Source organism: Sitodiplosis mosellana, unplaced genomic scaffold (assembly GCF_009176505.1).
Source record: "Sitodiplosis mosellana isolate CC-2019 unplaced genomic scaffold, AAFC_SMos_1.0 Smas_scaffold_12, whole genome shotgun sequence".
Taxonomy (NCBI): domain Eukaryota; kingdom Metazoa; phylum Arthropoda; class Insecta; order Diptera; family Cecidomyiidae; genus Sitodiplosis; species Sitodiplosis mosellana.
This window is the reverse complement of record NW_022595254.1, coordinates 1-25,034: the sequence shown is the minus strand read 5'-3', so window position 1 is coordinate 25,034 and position 25,034 is coordinate 1. Positions and strand designations below refer to the sequence as shown.

General features: G+C 35.4%; 5 protein-coding genes and 5 non-coding genes across 19 annotated transcripts in view; 3 read left to right on the top strand and 7 right to left on the bottom strand.

The window, feature by feature from the left end:
- LOC129567689 (transcription elongation regulator 1-like) overlaps positions 1–1,757 on the top strand; it is a 7,489-nt gene extending 5,732 nt beyond the window's left edge. For both annotated transcript variants that reach the window (XM_055444823.1, XM_055444824.1), the window contains exons 6-8: positions 9–117; positions 191–1,206; positions 1,268–1,757. In XM_055444823.1, coding sequence (XP_055300798.1) covers positions 9–117; positions 191–321 — 240 coding nt within the window. In that variant the 3' untranslated portion in view covers positions 322–1,206; positions 1,268–1,757. The remainder of the gene's footprint in view (positions 1–8; positions 118–190; positions 1,207–1,267) is intronic.
- Positions 1–4,648, top strand: part of LOC129567686 (MTOR-associated protein MEAK7) — an 11,206-nt gene extending 6,558 nt beyond the window's left edge. For 6 of the 8 annotated variants that reach the window (XM_055444817.1, XM_055444820.1, XM_055444819.1 and 3 more), the window contains exons 3-8: positions 1,778–1,954; positions 2,032–2,256; positions 2,400–3,000; positions 3,102–3,220; positions 3,312–3,488; positions 3,628–4,648. In XM_055444817.1, the coding sequence (XP_055300792.1) occupies positions 1,826–1,954; positions 2,032–2,256; positions 2,400–3,000; positions 3,102–3,220; positions 3,312–3,488; positions 3,628–3,762 (1,386 nt within the window). In that variant the 5' untranslated portion in view covers positions 1,778–1,825 and the 3' untranslated portion in view covers positions 3,763–4,648. Of the gene's footprint in view, positions 1–1,777; positions 1,955–2,031; positions 2,257–2,399; positions 3,001–3,101; positions 3,221–3,311 lie in introns of all 8 variants that reach the window. The other 2 variants (XM_055444812.1, XM_055444813.1) reach the window with 1 other exon arrangement.
- A 972-nt stretch (positions 4,649–5,620) lies between these two features.
- LOC129567688 (enolase) lies at positions 5,621–8,970 on the bottom strand. Of its 2 annotated transcripts, XM_055444821.1 has the most exons (5): positions 8,813–8,911; positions 7,513–7,599; positions 6,954–7,320; positions 6,653–6,875; positions 5,621–6,533 (listed from the first exon to the last, which is right to left on the bottom strand). In XM_055444821.1, the coding sequence occupies exons 2-5, from the start codon at positions 7,527–7,529 to the stop codon at positions 5,815–5,817; spliced, it is 1,326 nt and encodes a 441-aa protein (XP_055300796.1). In that variant the 5' UTR covers positions 7,530–7,599; positions 8,813–8,911; the 3' UTR covers positions 5,621–5,814. The 2 variants fall into 2 exon arrangements, with proteins under 2 accessions (XP_055300796.1, XP_055300797.1); XM_055444822.1 differs by lacking the exon at positions 7,513–7,599 and having other exon boundaries at positions 8,813–8,970.
- An 806-nt stretch (positions 8,971–9,776) lies between these two features.
- LOC129567624 (clavesin-2) lies at positions 9,777–13,204 on the bottom strand. Its single transcript, XM_055444724.1, has 3 exons — positions 13,074–13,204; positions 11,949–12,198; positions 9,777–10,765 (listed from the first exon to the last, which is right to left on the bottom strand). The coding sequence occupies exons 2-3, from the start codon at positions 12,171–12,173 to the stop codon at positions 10,118–10,120; spliced, it is 873 nt and encodes a 290-aa protein (XP_055300699.1). The 5' UTR covers positions 12,174–12,198; positions 13,074–13,204; the 3' UTR covers positions 9,777–10,117.
- A 4,134-nt stretch (positions 13,205–17,338) lies between these two features.
- Positions 17,339–17,410, bottom strand: Trnaq-uug (transfer RNA glutamine (anticodon UUG)). The gene has a single exon. It is a non-coding gene; the product is annotated as a tRNA-Gln (tRNA).
- Positions 17,411–17,963: 553 nt separating this feature from the next.
- On the bottom strand, positions 17,964–18,035 carry Trnaq-uug (transfer RNA glutamine (anticodon UUG)). The gene has a single exon. It is a non-coding gene; the product is annotated as a tRNA-Gln (tRNA).
- Positions 18,036–18,506: 471 nt separating this feature from the next.
- Positions 18,507–18,578, bottom strand: Trnaq-uug (transfer RNA glutamine (anticodon UUG)). Its single transcript has one exon. It is a non-coding gene; the product is annotated as a tRNA-Gln (tRNA).
- A 512-nt stretch (positions 18,579–19,090) lies between these two features.
- On the bottom strand, positions 19,091–19,162 carry Trnaq-uug (transfer RNA glutamine (anticodon UUG)). Its single transcript has one exon. It is a non-coding gene; the product is annotated as a tRNA-Gln (tRNA).
- A 437-nt stretch (positions 19,163–19,599) lies between these two features.
- Trnaq-cug (transfer RNA glutamine (anticodon CUG)) lies at positions 19,600–19,671 on the bottom strand. The gene has a single exon. It is a non-coding gene; the product is annotated as a tRNA-Gln (tRNA).
- A 243-nt stretch (positions 19,672–19,914) lies between these two features.
- LOC129567656 (uncharacterized) lies at positions 19,915–22,220 on the top strand. The gene is made up of 2 exons (XM_055444763.1): positions 19,915–20,281; positions 20,413–22,220. Exon 2 carries the CDS (start codon positions 20,436–20,438, stop codon positions 21,909–21,911), a length of 1,476 nt encoding a protein of 491 aa, XP_055300738.1. The 5' UTR covers positions 19,915–20,281; positions 20,413–20,435; the 3' UTR covers positions 21,912–22,220.
- The last annotated feature ends 2,814 nt before the right edge of the window (positions 22,221–25,034 follow it).

Here is a 25,034-nt window from a genome sequence, read left to right as displayed (position 1 = left end):
AGGCTAAGGCTCAAGCCCAAGCTCAGGCTAAGGCTAAGGCTCAAGCCCAAGCTCAGGCTAAGGCTAAGGCTCAATCCAAAGCTCAGGCTGAGGCTCAGGCTCAAGCCCGAGCTCAAGGTAGATTAATTAATGAACTATAAATAATAGAGATAATTGGATGATCTTTTGTTAATATAAAATTATAATTCAGCTGCAGGTCATGGTAATGCTGGATCGAACGTATTAGCCACAGCAGCTGCCGATGCTAGCGCACAAGCTAATTCCGACGGCGGAGATGCATCAGCATCGGCTGCTGCCAAAGCGGCGGCTTCAGTTCAATAGGGATCATGCTGAAAAGTAGAGTGATTGTCGCATTCGATGCGATACATATCGGTTTGGTTTCCACAACCAACTATAGTTGATTTGTTCCAAATACGAAATAAAGAGTTCTTCAAATGATAGCATCAGATTTTGGGATTTCATTGATTTTTCGAATTGAATATTATGTCTTATAGATATTATATACACTTTCGAAACAAGAACTAAGCAACATCACATAAAAATCATTACCTAGTACAAGCATTGGGAATACCGTCAAATTTGTGTAATTCACATGAATCCCGTTGAAAATGTTAAAACCTGGTAGACAACTGGTAGACATTTTCCACTTTCTCCCGTTAAACCTATTGAGTTTGGCGGTAATTCCATCGATTACACATTTTAACGGGATTGTCAACCGAATCGGCTACACTACGTAGTGTAATCAATTTTTTTTTTCGGTCTAATCATAATTTAGAGTCATCAATCACTTAATTACGAATTTTTGCATACATTCCACGTGCGGCATAGGAATGCGGCAATTATTATTTCGAAGGAATTCTTCGCTCGGAAGCTATATGTAGTGGAAAATACCCAACGTCAGAGTGGCACTAAAGCATTCAGTTCGGATAAAATAATTTAACAAAGTCGAAATTACTTGTTTCCCAGGAAATAATATAACGATAATTATTTAAGACTAATTCTATCAATTTTTTTCTCGAGTACAATTGTTCCCTCAAATACAATTGTTTTGCAAAGATGCGTCCGTTAGACGATCGCCGTATAAAACCGATGCTATCGAAACAAAGTTAGTTCACATTGTTTTCAAAGTCCGTCGATAAAGTTCAAATCGCAAAGATGAGGTTCTCGATCGCTTTTGCTTGCATCATTCTTATCGTCGTTAGCTCGGTAGTTTTAGCACAATGTTTTAATTTGAATACACCAACCTGATTTATTTATCATTTCATAGTTCACAGCGACGAAAGCGCTTCCGACACCAGATGTTGTTACAACGGTCACTGAAACATTTGGCCACATGATTCGTACAGGTCTAAATTTACCATCAACTATTGGTAATGGATTTGGAAGAGCCATGGCTTGGTTAGGGAAAACATTTGCGGATGGTGGAGTCGGAGTTAAATATTCGGAAGAAAACTAAAAAAATTATTATATAATATAATCTTGTTACAAAAAAATATGGATAAATAAATTCGATGCGTGCAGTTTTTGGTGCATTCAATGATTGGAAATGGTTTTGTTTTATTTCTTTCATTCAATTGGAAATTAAATTTCTAGTGCTCTCAATGAAAGTTTTCAACGTAAATCTGTGCAAAAAAAAGCCAAAAATCTAAACTTTCAAGTAAAATCGCTGATAAAGAGTTACCCTTTCGTTCCAAAAGTGTTATAAAATTAAAACATTACTCTCAACTACCTGATTTTTGTCATTGTTTTAAAGAAGAACCTCATTTTTCAATTACAGATTTGCAGCTTGGTATCGAAATTGAAGAAAATAGCGTAGCAATTGACAATGGGAAATTCGAGTACAAAACTAGCGGAGAGATGCGCTCTACTCTCGAAAGATGAAGTTCCACTTGTGGCGAGCTCATTTAAATTGGTTAGCAAGAATTCGGAACGCATAAAGGAAGATGACTTAATGGTGAGTCACTACAAAAATCCACCAACTCAAAGTTCCTAAAATAAATCCCAAAAAAAATTCTTTTGTTTTTTCTTTAGAAATTTTGGGGATCGCAAATGGATCCACGCTTAGCGCAGTACATAACGAATTTCTTATTTGGAGAGCCAGCAAGTCGAGCGAATATTGTGGAGTTTCAACGATTTGCCGAATTGTATGTGTTTTCGGTGCGTGGTTCCGTTGACGAACGGATTGGTGTGTTATTAGCCAGCGTCGGACAAACCGATTCAGAGAATGCAGAGATAGCATATCCGTTGATCAAAGAGGTATGAATTGGTTCATTTATTGGAAAAAAAAATGCATTTTCGATTGTATTTAATTACCAGTCTGAAAATATGATTATTCCGATGTCTAAAAATGACTATATTTTGATACCCCATGACTAAACCACCCGTTTCGATTGTTTCAGTATGTTGAAGCTGTTGTAAGTAGCTATATGCGTGCACTTAGACTTGACGGTGGCATTGAGTTTAAATCATGGGAGGGCAAAGGTTTTCGAATTGTCAAAGAATGCATACAAAAACTGGCGGAGAGTTTAGCATCGGAGGCTGTGCAACAAGGTTCACAGAAAGTGACACGCGTCGATGCGACACGATGGCTTCAAGAAACACCAACTTTCGTTAAAATGTTGGAATACGTCTTCTTGCATCTGTACCATTATCGGCCGTCATCGAAGAATCAACATGACGACGCCCACAATTCGAAACGCAGATGCATTATTCCCGAATGCAATAAACTATTGCCATATTGTGAGGGACTTCAATACGTGCCAGATTATCCAGCATTTACCGACATTTCGCAAATGCTTTTCATCAACTCAAATCTGCCGGGTGACTATCGCCACAAATGGCGGTTTTTATTCTCGTCACAAATTCATGGCGAAAGCTTTTCCACGCTTATGGGACGAATCGTCGATCAAGGCCCGTGTGTAATCATTATTGAGGATACCAATGGGTCAGTTTTTGGTGGCTTTGCATCCGAATCATTGAGCTATGGTCCGCTCTTTCGTGGTATGGACTTGAAAAAAAAAAAGAAAAATTATTCAAAAGAAACGTTCTTTCTGTATAATTTATTCATTCAATATTCGTATTCATTTCCCAACAAAAAATAGGCAATGATTCGGCTTTCTTGTTTACGCTTCGACCGAAGATGCGATGTTTTACAACGAGCGGATATAACGATCATTATCAGTACCTTAACTTACATCAACAAACAATGCCAAACGGATTGGTAAGAATATTCTCTATTGAAATTTAGTCGATGTAATAGTTATCAATCGAAATCTTAAATCGAATAAAATTAATTTTGATCATATTCATAGGGAATGGGCGGTCAATTCAATTATTGGGGTCTTTGGCTGGATAATGAATTTGGCCAGGGTGAATGTTCGGAGTCGTGTACGACTTTCAAGAACTATACTCAATTATCTGCCAATAAAAAATTCGAAATTCGAAACATCGAGGTGTGGGCAGTGGGCAAAAAGCCGAAGAAAGAATCTGTAAGCGATCGATGGTTTTGGATCTTTTTTTGTTTTTCTCAACTTTCAACGATTGCATTATTTTTCATCATTCATTTACTGCAACATTTTATGTTGCTAATTCTTTGCATTTCTCTCCGTTTTTTTTTTTGCATCTTAGGAGGATGGAGAGCCGCGAGATTCAATTTTGGAGGGTCATCTTGAGGACAAAGCTGTTATGGAAATGGCTGGCCGTGGACGTTATTCAGAAGGTTATCGTGACAACAAACCAACTGATATCGAGTTCCAGAACTAAGATCGGCAAATTGATATTATTGACTATGTGCAGCACCAAAAATAATCAACCCGTTGATTTACTATGCATAGTACTTTAACCGATTTGCTTGGTTTATTTTTTAATACACACAAAACACCCCCGTCTTCTGGTGTCATTTCATCTTTAACGATTTCATTTTGTGTGCAATTTGCTGGGCAAAATGTGCCACGAATCTGTGTGAATTTTTATTTTGTAATATCTCTATGAATTTTAATTTAAAAAAAAATGTTTTTAACCATTTACGTAATAGCTTGATCAAAAATTTGAGAAACAATCAGAAGTTATCACATAAAGTAAAATTATTTATTGTGTAGCCATTTTATCGCTAAGTTTAAAAAAATTAAAGAGCACAATGTCTATCAAAACTATGTAATGATATTCAGTGCCATCCCAGTTAATAATACCCAGGCAAATTCCAGAGAAATTCAATTAAAAATAAGATTTTTCTGTCTGCAAAATATGTTGCTCATTTGTATTGTGCAATTTTTTTTCTTAAATTTTACTCAAATATCATCTCAGCTTTATGAAAGTTGCTTTTATTTATATCGCAACTTCAACTCAGAAATAACCACGAAAAAATATCGCACACACTTTTAAGTTTTGTGTAGAAAAAGAGAAGGAAAAAATAATACGCTCCATTGAAATGTATTTCCTGCGAATTGTTATGTGAACAATGTGATACAATTTAACGTTTTAACTGAGAAGAGAAAATATAAAAAGAAGAGAGGAAAAAAAAAATTATTAAATTTTCAACACAAACTGTACTATTGTGAGGACTAAAGCTATGCAAAACCTCTTGAAAAATGTTTATTAAACGTATGCCCTTTTGAAATTCCAAATAAAAAACCATAGAAAGAAATAAAAATCAACAACAACTGAATTTCAACACGACTACCAATACACGAGCAATTTTATGTGTCTGTACGAAAGCAATTTCTATGAATTGTGGTGTGAAAATGTACCCCATTCAAGTCATTCAAAACTATTTCGATATAAGTCTATATTAATATGAATGGCAGTAAATTTTTCAATCGAAATGGATAGCCAATTTTTGCACAAGAAAGCATTGACCAAGTCAATTGCACTTGACTTTTGATCCACATGCGTGTTGGATTAGAACATGTATCTACCAGTTTGATTTGTAGAACGAAATTGGTGAATGTCAGTCAATCAACACACATCCATTGATCATATTTTTACATATATTTTAGGCACACCTAGCTGTTATTTCCATTTTCATCAAAGTCTGTACATAATTTCAGTTATCATTTTAACATGTTAACAAAAAAAAATGGAAAGAAAATCCATCAAACAATTTGGAACTTTCTCAAAAATAAAAATAAAAATCACCTGAACTTTATATATGCGAATTGTTGCTCGTGTTTGATTTTATTTCGGAAAATTTTCCTGTTTTAAAAATAGACATTTATGTTGATGCAAAGGAAAAAAAAAATCAAAAACGCATATTCCATCGTTGACAATGCGTGCGTCATCGAAGCAAATCACCTCATTTAGTGAGTCAACGAAATGACCTTCCTAATGACACCAAGTTCCGATAAGCTGAAATCCTGATGCAATATGAAATTGTGCGGCTGAAACACTCAAAAGAAAACTTGGGAGATGAAAACATCAATTCTACAGTACAATGTACAGTACAACACATTTATTTGGAACGACTTACTATCTCATGAGATACTATTTTTCAATGGATCGACATAATTTTTGTTTTCCCACTACAGAGAGGATTGAACACAAGCCGGTTGCAGAATTGAGAGACATTTTCATTTGATAAGGGAGTTGTTATCGTCTTATTATTGAACAAAATTAAATGCTTATCTAACATTTCACATAATTATTTTCTTTTATTACTTTACTTGATACAGTTTTTTTTTGGTTGAATTTTTTATAAATTAATTTATGTGTTGGAATTTTGATACATTTTGTGTAGCTAGACACTGAATCAGTTAAACCAGATGTGTGTTAGATAATAGATTTTTTGTTTTTGCACGTGTTGAGTGATTATTAGGGTGTTTATTGTGGTTTACGGAAGTTCTTTCCGGCGTATTTGGCTGCAGCGCCCAATTCTTCTTCGATACGAAGGATTTGGTTGTATTTAGCCAAACGTTCTGAACGGCATGGTGCGCCGGTCTTAATTTGGCCAGTGCTCAAACCAACAACCAAGTCAGCGATGAAAGTGTCTTCGGTTTCACCCGAACGATGTGATACCATGGTGCCCCAGCCATTTTGTTTGGCCAACAAATGAGCCCGAATGGATTCGGTAACGGTACCGATTTGATTGACTTTCAACAACAAACAGTTGCAAGCCTTCTTCTCAACAGCGGTGGCAATACGTTTTGGGTTGGTTACAGTCAAATCGTCACCGACAATTTGGATTTTTGTGTTACCGGTGATGTTGCTCCAGGCAGCCCAATCATCTTGATCGAATGGATCTTCAATTGAAACCATTGGGAATTCACTGATGAATTCTTGGTACAAGTTGGTCAACTTGTCTGGAGTCAACCAAGCGGATTTGTCGCTGTTTGGATTCTTGAAGTCCAAGTCATAAAGACCATCCTTGAAGAATTCAGAGGCGGCAACATCCATACCGATTTCGACTTTGCCAGTGTAACCAGCCTTCGCAATAGCGTCTTGGATCAATTTCAAACCATCTTTGTTGTCCAAAATGTTTGGTGCGAAGCCACCTTCATCACCGACGGCGGTCGCATCCAAACCAAATTTGGCGTGGATGACTAAATTTGACGTGGACAGAAAATGGTAGAGATTAGTGTTTTGACTCAATAAAAAAATTCATTGAAATTTGAATAAGAATATTTATTTTCCGAAAAGAAAAATGTAGAAGGACGTTTACCTTTCTTCAAGTGATGGTAGACTTCTGAGCCAATTTTCATGGCTTCAGTGAATGAGGTTGCACCAGTTGGCAAGATCATGAATTCTTGCATTGCTAATTTATTACCAGCATGGCTGCCACCGTTGATGACGTTGAAAGCTGGAACTGGGAGGATGATGTCTTTGTTTCCGGCCAAATCAGCCAAGTGCTTGTACAATGGGACTCCCTTCTTGGCGGCGCCAGCCTAGTTATTATAATATGTATTTTTATTTACTGAACTCATTTCACTCTTGTGTAATTTTTAAATGTCCAAACTATGTACCTTGGCAACGGCCAATGAAACGCCCAAAAGAGCGTTAGCACCGTATTTCGACTTGTTTTCAGTGCCGTCCAATTTGATGAGGAATTCATCGATTTCGGTTTGTTGGGTGACTTCCAAACCGGATTTGATCAATTCTGGGGCTAATGCAGTGTTGATGTTAGCAACAGCTTTGGCAACACCTTTGCCATGGTAGTTGTTCTTTTCATTGTCACGCAATTCCAAAGCTTCGTGAACACCGGTCGATGCACCTGATGGCACAGCAGCACGGAACAATCCCAACTCAGTGGTCAAGTCAACCTCAACGGTTGGGTTGCCACGTGAGTCAAAGATTTGACGAGCTAAGATGCTTTTAATTGGCATTTTCGATCTAAATCAAATTATGTATGGAAAGAAAATCAAAATAAATTCGATTAAAAAAATGTTCCATTTAAATCAAACAGAAAACACCGGCACAATCAAATGATTCACAAATGATTTTAACAAACGGATTAAATAATGACACGAATCTAGGACTAATACAAACGGTTAAAAACAAAAATTATGTATAAAATTTAATTACGTGGAGGAACCCATCATAAAATTATTGATTAGAAATTAGTGACAGACAGAGAGATTGAATGTTTCACAATCACTTGTTTAGTTCAACCTGTTTGAATGAGGATTAAAATGAGTTTCATGTTAGTAAGCCAATTTATAGGTTCATAATCGGTTAGATCACACACAGAGAGACAGAGAGAGACACACGCTTACAGTGCACACCGAACGACGGTACTTTGACATTGAAAGAGTGATTCAAGCTTGCGATTGAAATAGTGAAGTATGTGCGACGATAGAATTATTCTGATAAGAAAATAGAATTGCCAACACACGCAAATGATAAAAACGACAATATATTTGTACAATTCAATGAGCGTTGATAAGTTGTGACGCTTAATATGCGTAGTAAATTGTAACCGTTTCTGAAAATTTGTTTTCAACGGATTTAAAGGAAAATGTATAAATCACGTGAATATCAACACGCATTCGCAGTCAACGTTATCGATGTGACGTTTCTAATGCTAACGTCATAGATTGAATATCTGAAGGCTGGGCTGAAAACGCTGTGCTTAGCTCACGATTTTGTGCTGCTCTGTCAAATTGACCTTCGACAAGGTTATTCGGCACTACAACAGTTTTCACACTTTGCATACACAAAATGTTCTGTGGCTGCATTGATCGCGATTGCGAATTCAGGAAGTTTTAAATTGAATTTAATTTACGAACATTCGCATCGAATGTTCTGGAAGCTGTTATACATTTTTTTTCTCTAAATTATACCTATCATAGGGGTATATTGACGTATTGCATAATATTGATGAAATATTTGAGCATACAATGTAATATGTTTTCTTAATTGTCAACGATTCTAAATGTCTCGAATACATTTTTAGCAAACAAAATACGATTTTCAGTGTGAATTTACACAAAACAATCGAAATAAAAAAAACGTTGGTCAAACGAACGATGGTAACACACCGGCATTGAATAGGTGTGAGAAGCTTAGCAATACTATGTTAAGTTATGCAATCACTCAGTGAAGGAAAAAAAATTATTTTTCTTTACAAAAATTAAATAAAAAGTGAATTGATTTCCAAATTTCAAACAGAAAATATGATTGTATGCTTTCATGGGCGGGAATGAAACTAAAACACTGCAAATACTCTTTTTTCGCTTTGTGGACAAAAATCACTAGAAAAGCACAGGCTCAGTAGAAATTACACAAAATAAAATGTTATCAAACGAAAAAAAACTAAGAGATGACATTTGAAGCGAGTGACGATTTAAAATAGAAAAAAGATATCGGAATGGATTTAACTTACAATAAACTGGAAAAATAGCGTTTGAAATTAATTTTTTCGTTTATTCAACGGCGAATGGCCTGAGCAACGATGTGAACTGGACAAAAACGTACGTGCGAATACTCAAAGCTGTTGGCTACGATGTGTAAAAGAACAGTCGCACCGAAAGTTTTTTCCACAGTTGTCAGCAGTGGAGGTGACCTTTTCAATTGAAATGCGTACTATTCACACCGTTGGCAGCGCCACTGGCGATAGGAGCGCGAAACTTGGCTTTATTGGAATCGTATTTTGAATTAAGTCAGTAGATTGCGGCGATTTCTTTTCGGTTAAATTCAATTCTGAGTTGGAATTTTTGATGGTGGACCTTTTTGATGTCACATTTTCATTTCGATACAGAGATTAGATCATTTTCTTGCATTTTAAGCGCCTGATTTCAGATAAACGAAAAAATGAAGTATGAAGAAATTAATAAATAATGTAATTTTTTCATTCTCGCGTGTTTAGCGATAGCAAATTCATTCTCATAGTAAAGCGATGTTCTTTCTACTCAGTTGAGATTATTTTGTTTGCGCTCAAAAGATTTCTCTTAAGGTACTATTTCCTAGGCGGCCGATTTTGGTCGCCGATTCAAGAGGGCATTCGGAATTTTTGCTATAACTTTTGAGCCAATGAACGGATTTTAACAAATTTTATATTTTTTGAAAAATGTAAACTTCATCTTTTTATATATAAAATTGCTTGGATCGGCGGCCGATCTTGGCCGATTTTCAAAATTTTTGGAAACCATGGACCGGTCCGTTTGGGAACTTATGTCCGCTACCCCAAAATTGGTCGCCAAGGAAATAGAACCTTACCAGTCAAAAGTACGAACTAAGATGGTAAGGGTTCCACCAAGCGAATGAGAATTTTTTTTTATTGAATACTTTTTCATCTAGATCTTCGAAATAAGGAAATAACCTGCAGAATAAAAAGGGCAAGAGACACGTTTTTTTTTTTTTTTTTCTAGAAAAAATAGAATTTCATTTTATTTCATTCAATTGATATATGAATTTGACACATTCCCAATAAAAACATGAAATCTTAATAAATGCTCCCTTAAATTAATTATTCGGTAAGACTTCCATCATTTCTTACTCCAGACTTATTTTGTATGTGTAATGTGTGTGTGTTTCATCTTTTTTCGCCTTTTGGAGATAAATAGATGCAAAATGAGAAAAGGTTTTAGCACTGAAACTGAACGTTAAATTGAAAAGGACACTCAATTGTTGTTGCCTGAAAAGTCAGAGCTGCAGCATTGGAATTGAGTAAAATTCGACAAACGATGGTTTAATTCGAGCTGGCGAATCCGTATGCATTCCACTTGGCAATAAAATCAATATGATCGTTGACACATGGATACCAATCTTTGGCTCCATAATCGATCAATGGCAAGTCACCACCATAGTTGGCTGGTAGATTTGCGGCATTAATGTGTTTCAGCAGCGACTTGCGATCCTTGCCATGGAAGTGCATACGTTTTGATAGTTTTTCCTTGACGAATGGCTTGAAGAGCGTCCACACCATGTTGAAGATGAATGGTTGATTCACTATATGTACTTGTTTCAAACGCAATGGCATAGCATCTTGGATGAATGTCAGCAAACGTTTCGACCAAGCTGGCGTTAAGGCTCTGACTTGTGACATGCCCAATCCGTCGAAATCCATTATCACAACAACACCGCGCACTTGAGTGTTCTCCTCCACCAGAGCAGCGATGTGGATCAAATAAAATAGACGGAACAATTGTTCGGATGAAACTTTCTTTGGGTCCCAGATTTTGCCACAATGAACAACCAACACACGACGACCATCCTGATCTAAATTGGTCAACACATTCACAACGTCGTTGTTTTCAAATGCATCTTTCTCATTTTCGGGCATCAAATTCTTCAATACGTCCACATAATCACGCTTGAATTCAGAAATACGACGCATCTGCAGAAGAGGGGGGAATAAAAACAAAAGACTATTAGTAAAACGATAGACAATTATTCAATGGTTATTATTATTTAACAAATTGAATGAAATGTTAACATAGAAAATAATGAATTAAAAAGCGAAAAAATCTTTCAATTCTTGGAAGCATTAAGGTACATTGTTGTACCACCGTTCTTACCGGTCATTTTCGTTAAAATTGTTCACAATTAGATAATTAGCAGTGTTAATTGAAATCAAAAGTGAAACGTGTTGATGAATCAGTCAAAAATTTGAAGAAAGAAAAACTTGTTTTTCGCCGCTGAGGTCAAAGGTACTAGTCATCGTAAAATTTATGTGACGAAAAAATATGGGACAATAGAAAAATTAAGAAACGTCATATTGCACGACCTCATCGCTAAACTGTTCCGTAAAATGAATGACCATGACCATACGGTGATATATATATATATATATATATATATATATATATATATATATATATACGTATTTTAGTGACGACAATTTATATCCGCAATTAATTTCACTTGTTTTCGCTTCATGTCGACGAATTGTTTGGAACAACGCAAACGAATATATTGAAAAATAATCGCTCTGTTCAGATATTGACTATCGTTTTATCAATGGATGTCTTTTTAAAATTAATGAACATTTTACGATTTTTTCATTTCATTTCATCTTCTTTCATCGCAACTGATATGAGCGCCAGTGTACGAGTGAATTCTTCTACGATAGATTTTGACCTAAGAAAATCTCAGAACATTCCTAGAATATACATAGGGGCGCACTTTAGCCTCGAAATTATAATTTTATAATTTATTTTTCACTTGATAATCACACAATCGCTTCAATTGATAGAAAAATGTTTGTTTCGTTTTCACTTTTCCCTATTTTTATCAACAAAACATTTCAATCGTCGTACTTTTTGTTTCTCTCGTCACTTTTCAAGATGCGATAACGAGCGAAGTACAAAATTGCTGTGTGTTATCACTTCGCCGTTTAAGTGGACAAAGAAAAATGTGAACTATAAATCTTTAGGTGACATTTGTATCTTCAATTTCTTCTTGCTCTCTCTTTTTTTATTGCTCTATTCAAACTCTATGTGAATTGTTTTCTAGTGCTTGTTCAAAACGAAGAGCAACACGTTTTGAGTGTATTTTTGTTTTGCTCCAAATAAACTCACCAATTTGATAGCACTCTCTGGATAGTAGTGGCATGGACGTAGAAATATTTTCAGAAAATCATCATCATCACGGAAATACAAATCGGAATTTTCATGCAAAAGGCGACGAAATTCGGCAATACTCTCCTCAACACGTTCGGGTGTTTCGTTCAATTCCGTTTCAGCGATCTTCTTGGTTTCGGCTGAAATTGGCCCGGTTTCCAATACAAATGGGTGCTCTGGCATTTTTACTTGAGATTTTGGTTACTACCTAAATGGAGGAGAAGAGAAAAGGGAGAAATCAGATTAGAACACTGGAACATGCAACTTAAATCGAATTTCAAGCATTTTTTTTTTCAACCGAATTTCAAATTTTTGGCGACTAATTAAGTTCTAAGTAAAACGCGATTCTTTGCATAAAACAGCTGCAATTGTTTACACTCAATACATTTTGAAGTCTATTTTAAATTATTTGGCCACTGAATCATTTCAACTTGCCCTAATTAACTTTGCACTCAAAATATTGCCTTGAAAATATACATTTTATTATTGAAAACTGAATGTGCACCAAAAATGCAAGTAAAAAAACTTCTTTTGACAAATTAAATTCGCACTATGAAAATTGGAAAGGATAGAGAGAATGGTTCTGTTGTGAACTGCGCACATGTAATGTGGACTGTATCGATATTCAAAATGATATATATTCCAGTGCGGAATGAATAATGCAGGCGAATCAAAATACATTTTAATTTATTTATATTGAATACAGTGAGTCAAAACGGCAAGCAAATTAACGGATTAATTAAAGCAGGCGCGTCGAGGTGTTTCTTCTATTATGGCAATGAAACTGTTCAAACTAAGAACTGAATTTTATTCATTCGATGGGACAAACATTTCAAATTGGGCCAATAAATTTATTTGGCGGCGAAGCGAAGGGAAATTGGACAATTGAATTTTAAAAAACTGACAAAAAACAAAACAAATGGCAAATTGAATGGAAGAATTTTAAAAATCAACGATTAGATTGATCACTTCGAAATATTTCAACAATTATTAACACTTGAGGAAAAAACCAAAAAATTCATCGAAAAATTTGAAAAGAAAACTCAAAATTCAAATAATCAATTTCATAAAAATTCACTGTACTTTTTCAAACGGAAAGAAAATCCAAAAAAAACTGAACTGTTTCAAGATGTCTGAAGTGGACACTGTCTAACGATCGACTGCTTTGAAATCATTTGCTGATATGAAATTTATTGCTTCGTCAAGAAAATATTGAAACGGATTATACGAACGAAAAAAAAAAATATGAAACTGATTAAACGGTTTGTCTAAAGAATACAATTGCACTAACACACTCAAAACCGTCGACGGGCAGTTACTATCTCTTCCTTGTTTGTTGTAGTCGTTGCGATTACTTTCGCTTGTTGTGTGTTGAACGATAATGCGAGAAGAAAAAACACACACACACACACCCTGTACGGATTTCGAACTTTGCTTAAATCGAAAAGGATGATTCGGTGCGGAAATGTTATGGTGTGGATTCAAGAAAACCCAGTCAACAACAGGTGGCCGAACGAAGTCTATCCAACCAACATAGTCAGCGACAACAACAGATTAAAGTGTCGTGATTCACGAAATTGACGCGATGAACATTGGATTGAAACAGAAAATAAACTGTACACAATGGAATTATCAACAAAAAACAAAAGTGCACACCAAAAATGATATGTGTAGTACATGCCGGTCAACTTGCTTGGTTTGTGTACATTAATGACGTGCGGATTTCAAATAAAGACGACTAAAGACAAATGCAAATAGTCATAATAGTCAAATTACATGCGCGCACAAAAACACACGCACACACACACACAACGAGATTGACCACGAACTTTTGTTTTCCATTATTACACACATGTTACACGTTCACCACGTTCGTTATTAATCGTTTGGGCACTTTGCTTTTGATAACGCATAAGATATACCCAAAAAATCGAAATGAAGCATTTGACGTGTGCTCGATCACAACAGAGTTCGTAGAATTGTAAATCACGAAGATCATCGCATGGGCTTCACATGCATTATCGGCACGAAACAAACAATGTTCTTGTGATAAGATGACAACAACAACTCTAATCGATTTATTATATATAGGAAAAAGTAGGAAAAAAAAACAATAAATTGGCCAATTCGATGTAGTTGATGTGTGTTTCCATTTATTGCCGTATTTGTGCTCTCGCTTGACCAAACGGTACAAAGTGCAGAAGTATTGCGCGTGTATTTCGTTCGATATGAGTGTTAGTTCTACGATAAGTATGCTAAACACATGGTGCTTTTGGACTGTTTTTTTCTTGACTTGTTGCTATCATAACAAATGAACGCGTGCACTTTAATACGGCTCATTCACATCAACATGACATATGATCGATGATATGTTGTTGTTATTTTTGTAAATATTTCATTGTTACCATTGTTTGTAATGAAAGACTCATTATGGTTTTCTTTAGAATTGGGAAATAATTTTTTTCTTCTCTTCTATCGTGCTCTTTCTGTGCAAGTTTTTGAAGAAGATGAATTTTTCTTTCTTTTCAATGAATTCATTGATCCCCATATCAACTGCTAGGGGGTAGACACGAAATAACACTAGAAGAAAACTAGCAAAAATTGAGCATACTAGAAGTTACTAGAAGAATATTTGTGAAAAAAAATTGAGTGATCTCTCTTCCATAAGAATAGCATTGCCAGTGATTTTTATTTGGACAAATTCTTCCATTTAAAATATACTGCCAATGCTTTGCTTATGGAATTCAAATGTTTTGTTTACAAACAGCACCGTTAATCCTTCCATAAGAAATGCATTGGCAATACTATACTTATGGAAGAAGCAATGGTAGATACTAGAAATACTAGCAGAATATTTGAGTTTCTGCTTGTATACTAGAAAAACTAGAAGAAACTAAACGCATATTTGAACCGATTTGAACAAACTAGCTATGCTAGAAATTGGTGTCTAACCCCTAGATTAACTGTTATCAACCGATGAATAGCAGCTTCGATATATAGTAAAAACGAGCTTGTTTTTACCAAGGTAACCCTTTGAATGCAAAAAATTTGCCGATCAGTCCATTGATCTGCATTGCCACTTAACGTTTTCAATATTGTTAAAACAACGAAAGCCCCATGGAGCCAAGCCAAAAGCATTTTTTTTGCATCACGTTGTCAGTCAGCGATTGATTCAGATTAGTCACTTGAACTAAATTTAGTATTTTTTGCAAAGTTACATACTCCTTTTCCGCGGTCATTGAAATCGATTTTCGTTATCGCTGGCTGTGAGTGCATTCAGTGTAGCCTAGCCTTGAATCATTGTAGAGCTTCACTGGTATCTTGAACTCAACAATTGCATGCGCACGGTTCGTGTGTTGATAAAGTTTGCTTATGCTTGATTGAATTTCTCCCGGTCGAAGGCAATGAATCTTGCGTCACTTTACACTTGAAACTGTATCACAACATCTTAGTTGGAAGAATGGAATTTTCGAATTTTGACTAAAAACAGAAAAAAAAAACAAACATAATAAAAACGTGCAACATGACAATGATCAAGTCTCACAGTCAGTGCATCAGACAATTAGGCTAGCATTTGTGCGATAATAGAACTGGAATGCCATAACAAAAAACAATCGTGTTCTAAATTTGGTTCCGTGTAATCAAAAATAATTTTCACATTGTACCGATGCTTTTGAACTGTACACAGCTTAGGTAATTTATTACCAAATTGATTGCCGGCCGGTTTACAGTCATTTTCAAAAGATTATAGTTCGTTTTGCTTTCTTACTTCGTCAAAGACATCTTTTTCTTTATCAGCAGTGGAAATTAATAAAAATGCCTTGTATTCGCATTTTTAGCTCTCGACGAAGAAAAAAAACGACGACTCTTTGATAACATTTTGTGTTGATTGCATTCGAAACAAAATGGTTTGAGTAATCAATATCATTTCATTATAAGATTGTGATTAGCTCAATTTTCGTGATTGAATCGTCAATTGCAGTTGAAAACACGAACGGAAATTACATAATCAACTTTGTGTGTTATGTTTTTTAACAGATTTTTCCACTTACCATGTGTTTCATTCTTAATCGAATGATGCGTGCACTAACCGCGGAAATTCACTCGAATCACACGAATTTAGTCAATTTTAATTCATATTTATAGCTAAAAACTAATAACTTCGCTTAAGTAATTTCAATTTCACGGAAACGATTCGACAAAATAACACAACCGGCATGGAATCGAAGCGTTGACAAACAAAATTGCGATGCACGGGATGCAATCATCGTCGGCACAATCATTTTACACCCGAGTTGTACGAATACGATGACCTTCACCCCGAAAAAAGGAAAAGCCGTTGTATTGGTAATGTTTACGGATGCCAATCCCATATGAACCAATACACTCATCCCGGTTGCACAATCACGTGGAATGTGTATCCCTACGATATGCATTCGATGTGGCTTCTAATTCGATGGCTACCCGTGTGAAAAAATAGTAACTGAGCAGTCAGTTAACTAATTTGGGACAAAAATGACTTACTTTGATTGACATTTCAGTACAAAGTGTAGTGTAAGTCTATCATAGTTAACTGAAATCATTTGAAGTTACAAGTCAATCTAAGTTGCTTCATTTGGGACCAAGTGATTTTCTTAGAACAAAAATATAAATTCAATCAACTAAAGTCAACTGAAGTTATAGTCAGTCAGTCATTTCTTTTTCACACGGGTAAATAAAAGACATGCGCATCATTTTTGATCACAATGCATTCACATGGAGACGGAGAGAGTGAGAGAATATTTTCTATTTTCATAAATGCATTAAAAGCTCTTGACCTTCATTTAAGATGATGGGTGATGAAGAGGAAGAAATTGAGTTTATCTTTTGCTACTTCCTTCACAATCAACATAAACCACTTTGAATACGAAGAACAACCACTTGTGTGTCTCGTGGAACTATTTTTAACACGAGTGCTTCTATATAAAGATTGACGGGACTCATCGTGCCAAAGTGTTCTTCAGCCAGCAACAAGGAAATATTCGATTTCTTATCCTTTTTAATTTAAGACGTTTATCGGTGCAAAAAAGTTGAACCTGTGTCATATTTGGTGTTTCAAACGGAAAAAACCAATTATGACGTGGAACTGAATTCGAAGAAATTGCACTTTTAAATGTAAACACAAAAATCTTACGTCATTGACTCGGCACACGTATGTCATATGCACGACGTTATTCGATTTATGACCAATATTTCATTTTTTTTTTAAATTTGGTTTATCGTTCATCGATTGCAATGAGTAATAAAATCGAAATGGACAATGGGCATTCCAATTGAATGGGAAAAAACAAAAGAGAAAAAAATTATCAAGGTTCTACCGAGATTTGAACTCAGATCGCTGGATTCAAAGTCCAGAGTGCTAACCATTACACCATAGAACCGCTTGAAAGACGATGCATTAATTGGCCACATGAGAGTTGCCGAAAAAAACGAGTTAAATTTTTTTCGGTTTTCAACTTTTTAATTTTATCGCTTCTCATACGATTCCCAATATGTTAAATGATGAGCGATTGCATAAAATTAGAAAGTAAGCATCGATGACACGTGGAACGTGTGATGCGTGTTGGATGCGACAGCTATGTGCTTTTCAGTATGAACAGATAATTTTATGTGAGAAAAATGTTCATTTTTATGTGGGAAATGTTAAAAACTCCTGAAAAAATTGAATTCTTCGACCTGAGGTTTGAATCGGGATTTACTTTTATTTGAAAAATTTAATTGCAACGGCATTTCCCCTTTGTTTTATCTCAGAATACTTCAAATCCATTCCATTCAGTCGACGCAACATAAAATGAAATAATGGCGACCGTCTCCATTTCGAACAATTCACGTTGGCCAATTGTGTTTGATTGCATTTGCAATGACATTGAATGTGTGCACTGATAATAAATCAACATGTGTAAATTGAAAAATCGAATGGAAAAAAATAATTTGAGGTTCTACCGAGATTTGAACTCAGATCGCTGGATTCAAAGTCCAGAGTGCTAACCATTACACCATAGAACCGCTTGAGAGTCGGTGTACAATTTGGCCATTCGAGAGATCCGTTAGTCCCACTTTCATTTATTTCTTCAACTTGATTAATCGGCACATGTGTCCCACCATTTGCAAAGTTGCATAAAAATAGTAAGTAAATAGTCCGAATGACGTTGGCCATGATGACGTGTGTTTGGTTGGATGTTTTTCCAATTGAATGGATTTGAGTCAACAATATATTGTAGTCGCATTTCCTAATGCGTTCTTTTCCAAATGACAAACAGTTTGAAGTATAAAATGGGTCGATAAAAATAATCGTCACACTCATTATTGAACGCAAAATCTAAAAATAATCAAAACCATCCGAACAATATGAATGGCCCTTCAATTGAAGTGAAAATAACAAGTCCGTCTCCACTGTAATAAACAATTGTAACATGAGGGAATTTCGTACAAGAGATGGAAAAAATACAGTTTTCCGATGGTCGAAAAAATGTTTCGAGGTTCTACCGAGATTTGAACTCAGATCGCTGGATTCAAAGTCCAGAGTGCTAACCATTACACCATAGAACCGCTTGAAAGATGATCGACCATTTGGTCTCTCGAACGGTTCATGCAGAAAAACTGGTTTAATTTTCATTTTTTCATGCCATAAAATGTAAATTTTAAGCGACCAAATCCGAAAGGAGACTCCACGATTGCTATTGCTGTAAAAAGTTACATGGTTGGATGGAATGATTCGTTTCATAGGTATAAAAAACCTTGCTCTTTTAAAGTCATCTATCGAAACGCAACATTTTCCTTCTCCTATCCATTATGATGATTTTTGAAGCCAAAAATTGACAAAAAATGAATCAATCCACAATAATTTGATAATATTTGAATCAAATCAAGTTGATTGAATCACTTTTCCTTACCCTCAGAAATGTTTCTTTGAAAAAATACCAAAATTGCGATCAATATTGCAATTGGACTAAAAATAAACATTCCGTTCTCCACTGTACTTGGCCAAAGCCCTTTTCATCGAAAACTAAAAAAAGCCAAATCAATGAAAAAGGGCAATTCTGCGTGGGAAAAAATGATCAAGGTTCTACCGAGATTTGAACTCAGATCGCTGGATTCAAAGTCCAGAGTGCTAACCATTACACCATAGAACCGCTTGAGAGACGATCGACAATTTGGCCATTCGAGAAATCCAAAAATAAAATCCATTTTTACCGCTGTTTTGTCAATTTAATATGCTCTCCATTCACAAAAGATAAAAGGCAATAAACAACAATTTGAAAGTAAACATGCGTGAATATGCAAATTAAATTCATCAAAATATGCAAATTTCATGGAAATACTCCACACTTTGTATCAAATATTCGTCGTTCAAATTTCTATCCAAAGAAAGATTCAATGAAAACGAAAATGAGAATTTGAAATGAACACTATCATACCGCCCACGGAAATGGCCCAACCTGATGTTTATACACAATATGTATAAAATAAATTTTAAAATATAAAAAAACTCCGTCTCCACTGTGATTTATTCAACAAAACGACAAATAAAGATTGTTGAATTAAAAAAAAGTAAAAAAAAAAAAATTTCAGGTTCTACCGAGATTTGAACTCAGATCGCTGGATTCAGAGTCCAGAGTGCTAACCATTACACCATAGAACCGTATATCAATCAGTATGCTACTTCTACACTTAAGCGATGTGACTGCGTGTCCTGTTACTACTACTACAGCGTAACAAGTTCAGTACAAATGAACAACTGAGGTGATGATGATCAACAAGTGTATTTCGCATTGTTCAAATTCTTTTCGAAATCTGAATTATGCGCCTCAAATGTAATATTTTACATTTTTATCATTCACTTCAAGTTTTTGCACAACAAATTTCATTATTCTTTGAATGTTTCAATGAACAACGGAGCCCCTGTTGGTGGCTGTCGTAAATACAGCATACAAATCTGTCGCATCTGTCAAATTCAAATTTGCCTACTGTATGTGTTTGATGTGCTGAAGCGGCACAAAAAATGACACACAAAAAAGCGACACAGCAACACATTGTATTTTGTGAGTGTGGTTGAACAAACAAACCGTCTCGAGTGAGTGTCGACGACATTTTTTTTTATTACGCATCATATTTTGTGAAGAAGTACCGCAAAGCGAGTATGTAAATACAGAAAGACACGAAAATTGTATGACATTTTTGCGATATCAATTTCAAATATTTGCCAAAAGGACTTTATTTACCGTGAGAATTGACGAAAATTGTTGTAATTGGTGAGTTTAATTACATTTTTCAACTGCTACTGAACGATTCCGTGTTCAATAAATTAGAATTTTTGATTGTGTCAGCGACATGACGGTAGTTCACGGTTTTTTCTTCTTAAAATATTTTTTTCTGCTAAAAGATACTCCAACACCTTGACCCAGAATGGCCGATGATGGACGACGCTTTAGCTTGCGATTGAAGAGCAGAGCATCGATTGGGCCATTGATTGAACAGCTACCAAAGAAGCCACGATTGTCTTCGCAGAACAAAGCCAATTTGGACGTTCGTTCACAGCCGGTGTCGCCCGACAAAAATGATTCACAACCAAACGAAGAAGTGCTGCCGCAGCTGAGCGATGCATGTTTGTTGAAAGTGTTCGAGCACTTGGACCTCAAGACTCTATGTTCGATGGCTGATATGTCGAAGCATTTCAGAGAGCTCTCGGCGGAAGTATTTGCGGACAATTTCGACGAGTTGTATTTCCTTACGTTGGACCGTTGGTTGTTTCGTCGTGTGATGCGCAAATTCGGTCAATACGTTTCATCGATAAGCTTCACCCAAACCACACTCGGACCCGGTGACATCAGCATCTTCAAATACTGCACCAAATTGGAACGATTATCATTGACAGCGATGCAGATTGATAGCAATGAATTCGAGCCGGTGTTTGCTCGATTGAAATACTTGTGTTTGGATAGTTGCGATTTCAATGGCGATCCGACCCAACTGTTTGCTGCATGCACCGAACTCGAGCAATTTGTTGTCAATGCAAAAAATTTCTACGACATTCCAAAATGCTTATTCCCCGAACTAAACTCGCTCCGGTTTGAATGCGAAAGCGAATGGAAATGGAATCATTTGTGGCAACTGCTCCGGCTCAATCCACAGATCAAACGTTTGTACATTGTAGCATTGCCCGATGACAAAGTCATTGCGAAAGTCGTTCAAAATGCACCGCAGCTAGAGGTATTGTTCATCGAACCCGGTTTACTGTCCAAATGTCCAAGAGAACAGAGTTGTAATGGTTTGCTTCAGCTGGCCGAACTGACATCATTGAAGCAACTATCGTTGCATACTGGCGATGGAAACTACAACCGTTACGCTGGCTTACTTGCAAAAACACTGTCAACCAAGGAAATCAAATTGGAGTTTTTGTGTTTCGAGTCATTCGCAATTGATCGTCAAGATTTTTGCCACATTTTAAAGCTCAACACATTGGAAAAATTGGTTTTGATCTCGATCGGCGAATTGAATAACTTTGATTTGATAGCGATTGGCAATAAGCTGCCTTTATTGGAACAACTTCGCATTGATATTGATTTCAGCGACCAAATATTCATCGACATCATTGGCTTGATGATCCTGATTGAAACCGCCGAAAATCTTACATACCTGGGATTGAATGGCATTCGCAACATGAACATCAACCAGAATACATTCGAAGATTTGGTGGCATTGACGAAAAAACGGAGTGATGTCCCATTGAAAATCGCAATCATTGGCTGCAACACAACCACCGAATTCAATGTACCGCAGGACATTCAATTGAAACATCGATCGGTATTGCAAATTGACTACCAATCGGACGAGGATGGAGAGTGCTCATGTGAACACTGCACGGAACTCATGTTATTTTGAAAAGAAGAAAAAATCAAACATTTCACAATTTTGGGACGATTTTCCGTTTCAGATTTCGAAAATGTTCAAGGATTTTTTTTTTGTGCCCAAAAATAAGTAAGAGAAGTGATTGAAATGACAACATGTTCAAAAGAAATTAATTTAGGGGTTGGATTAGAGTTTAATTTAGCTTTAATTGCGAAAAAATATTTATTGGAAAAAATCACGAGAATTGAATCAAAGAATTAACACAAGCCTAAACGGCACATTTATAGCTACAAATCGATTTTGTAGAATTGTTCATTTTTTTAAATACATTCTCAAATAAGATTTTGCGTCGATTTTTCAATTATTTTTCAGATAGAGTTTCCTTGTTTTGCATCTTTTACAGCGGATTTGTTTTGTAATAAATGCTTGAACAAAAATGAATTGTCGCCTGAATTTAAGATGCAAGTAACAAGAAACAAATTGAAACGACTTGTTGAATATAAATTAAGCTAAAGGAAATGATTATTTTTATCACTCACATTCGATATCTGCTAATAAATCACTCATGTTTCCATAGTCTTACTTCAACTTTCACCTATTTACAAAAACCTCTTTTAGCTCTTTTAACATTTCATTAACTTATCATTGCGATCATAACTAATCACGAACATAAATGTTTTAAATTCGGCAATTTACCTTTGACGAAAGCATAGCTTACTACTTGAGTTTACTCAAACTTAAACGTCGTAGTTTCGCCCAACGTTCGTTAGCTTCGTTAGCTTGATCTAAATCACAATGAATAATTAGCTTTCTAACCACTTCGAATGGCATCGTCAACTATTCCAAAGAATTTTTCAAGCGATATTTTAAATTAGTCCAGCCATTTTGAGCAATACTTGTTGATGAATTGACAAATTGTATATACATTAGTAATTTGCATAGCTACGTGATAATCGAATGTTAGCACTTGAAAATAATTCCCGAAATAATCGACCATATTTGTAGTCATTTTAACATCGTGATGGTAACTTTAGTTTGGCCCTCAACGAATTGTGGTTCCATTTTTTTCGAGTGATCGTCGAAAAACATGAGTAAAATGTACTCCACTTTATCGAAATAAATTTATAACTTGTGCTGTAGAAATGATTTCAAGTACGGAAAAATAATTTCCCTAACACGAAGAATGTCTCGATTTTTTGTTGTGGAATTTTCCACTGCTTTTCGGATCGAATGTGATGAGTCTCTTTCACACCTGCTAGTTATCGTAAACCGGCTCTACTAAACCCACACCATATAAAAAATATTGAAAAAATCGATTATATGCATTTGAGAATGATAATTGTTGTTTTCGAACCACTATGGCTGAGTTGTTTCTAATGTCTTTTCAAATTGATAAATTTATTTTCTTGAAAATCTCCATGAAAAAACGCACATTTTAACATCCCCAATGGAAATATTTCATAGCATATCCAAGGAGTTCAGAAACGGATATTAGTCAGTAGGGAGAGTTTCACGTTGAAATTATCGAAAGCTAATGGCATTCGAAATGCGATTTAATGAGGTTTAAGAAATTACACACGATTTGCCATGCGATTTTCCATACATTTCAATCCATAGAACAGAAACAGCACGTCCTTTTCGTAGCGTGAATTCTAAATTAATAGATTTTCGAGTTTTGTCGTCAATGTGTTCAGAGCCAGTAGATTCTAACAATCGCGCTGCAATTTCATGCACATTAAAAACTCACAGAGCTGACATAGGCACCTACGGGGTGCCGGCACTTACTTGGGTGCGCACCTAGTACTTCAAAATACCTATTACTATTTCAAAATACCTTTTTTCACAATATTTTTGGATGTTTTGAAATTTGATTTTTTTTTATCATCTAAATATCATAGATTTATTTTAAAAAAATTACATCAATCTCAAAAATACTCAAAATTTATTTTTCGAATAGTACTAGGTGCGCACCCAAGGTAGTAAGTGCTGGCACCTCGTAGGTGCCTATGTCAGCTCTGAAAACTCATTTTCAAGAAATACAGTCATTAAGAAAGAATTTTCGATGAACGTTTTTTTCGTAAATGCGGCATTCTGATTCGGGGAAATGTGATAATTCGAAAACTGATTCATACTGAGTTTAGTTAATATTGAACATTCAAAGTGAATAGATACGTTTTTTATTGAATTTTATACAATTCAGAATATCTATGTCATTCAGTCATCCATTGTAGCTCTGTTTTAGAACTCTTTAATCAAGACGTAAAAGTAACAAAGAAGCATTGACTGGCTTTGCAATTTTGGTTACTTGTTTCAGTGGCATTTTGAGGAAAATATTTCAATTCAAACGCAGGTACGCCATTAAAAGTTGTTCAGACTAGTGTTTTGATTCAAATCTACTACAAAGCTATTTACATTTTCGAGTAAATATTCTAGTAAATCTGTCAAAAAATATATTCGAAGCTATTGACTAAAATAATCCAAGGAAAAACAAACGTTTGTGACTTTTACTCATTTGCCGTAAGAGGTGAAAACGCCACACATTTTGAGAAACCAAATTCTATTAATATATCCGTTTTATGAACTCGAATATAATTCATTTTTATATTAATATTTAAATTTCATCCGAAGCACCACTTTAAAATGTTGCAAAACATCAAATTGAATATACTTTCGTGGCGTGAAATCCTCGGAGGTTTGCCAAAATTTTTCAGCCACCCCGAAAATCATTGTCATCTCAAAAATCAAAATGCGGAATAAAATCATCCTAATGAATTCATTTAGAGAGCCGAAAGAGAAATGCTTGAATATGAATAATCGTGAAGCAAATATGATTCATGGAATTGAAATTAGAATGAGTTGCATTACGTTCTTCAATAGTATTATTCAACAACAACAAAACAGCCGAACGATACACTTCCAAACAAATTGCCGAACGTTTTCTGAATTTTGTTTTTTTCCATCTTCTATAATGACTTGATATTGAGACCTATAAAATCATTATATAAATCTTGATATAAATCCAAAAAAATCTAATGCACTCATCGTTTCATCGAAATTTAATCTCAGATACATCAATTATGACAAATTGCCGAAAATAAAAATCAACGACCAAGAAATAGAATATGTTGATTCGGCAAGAGATTTGGGTTATATCAT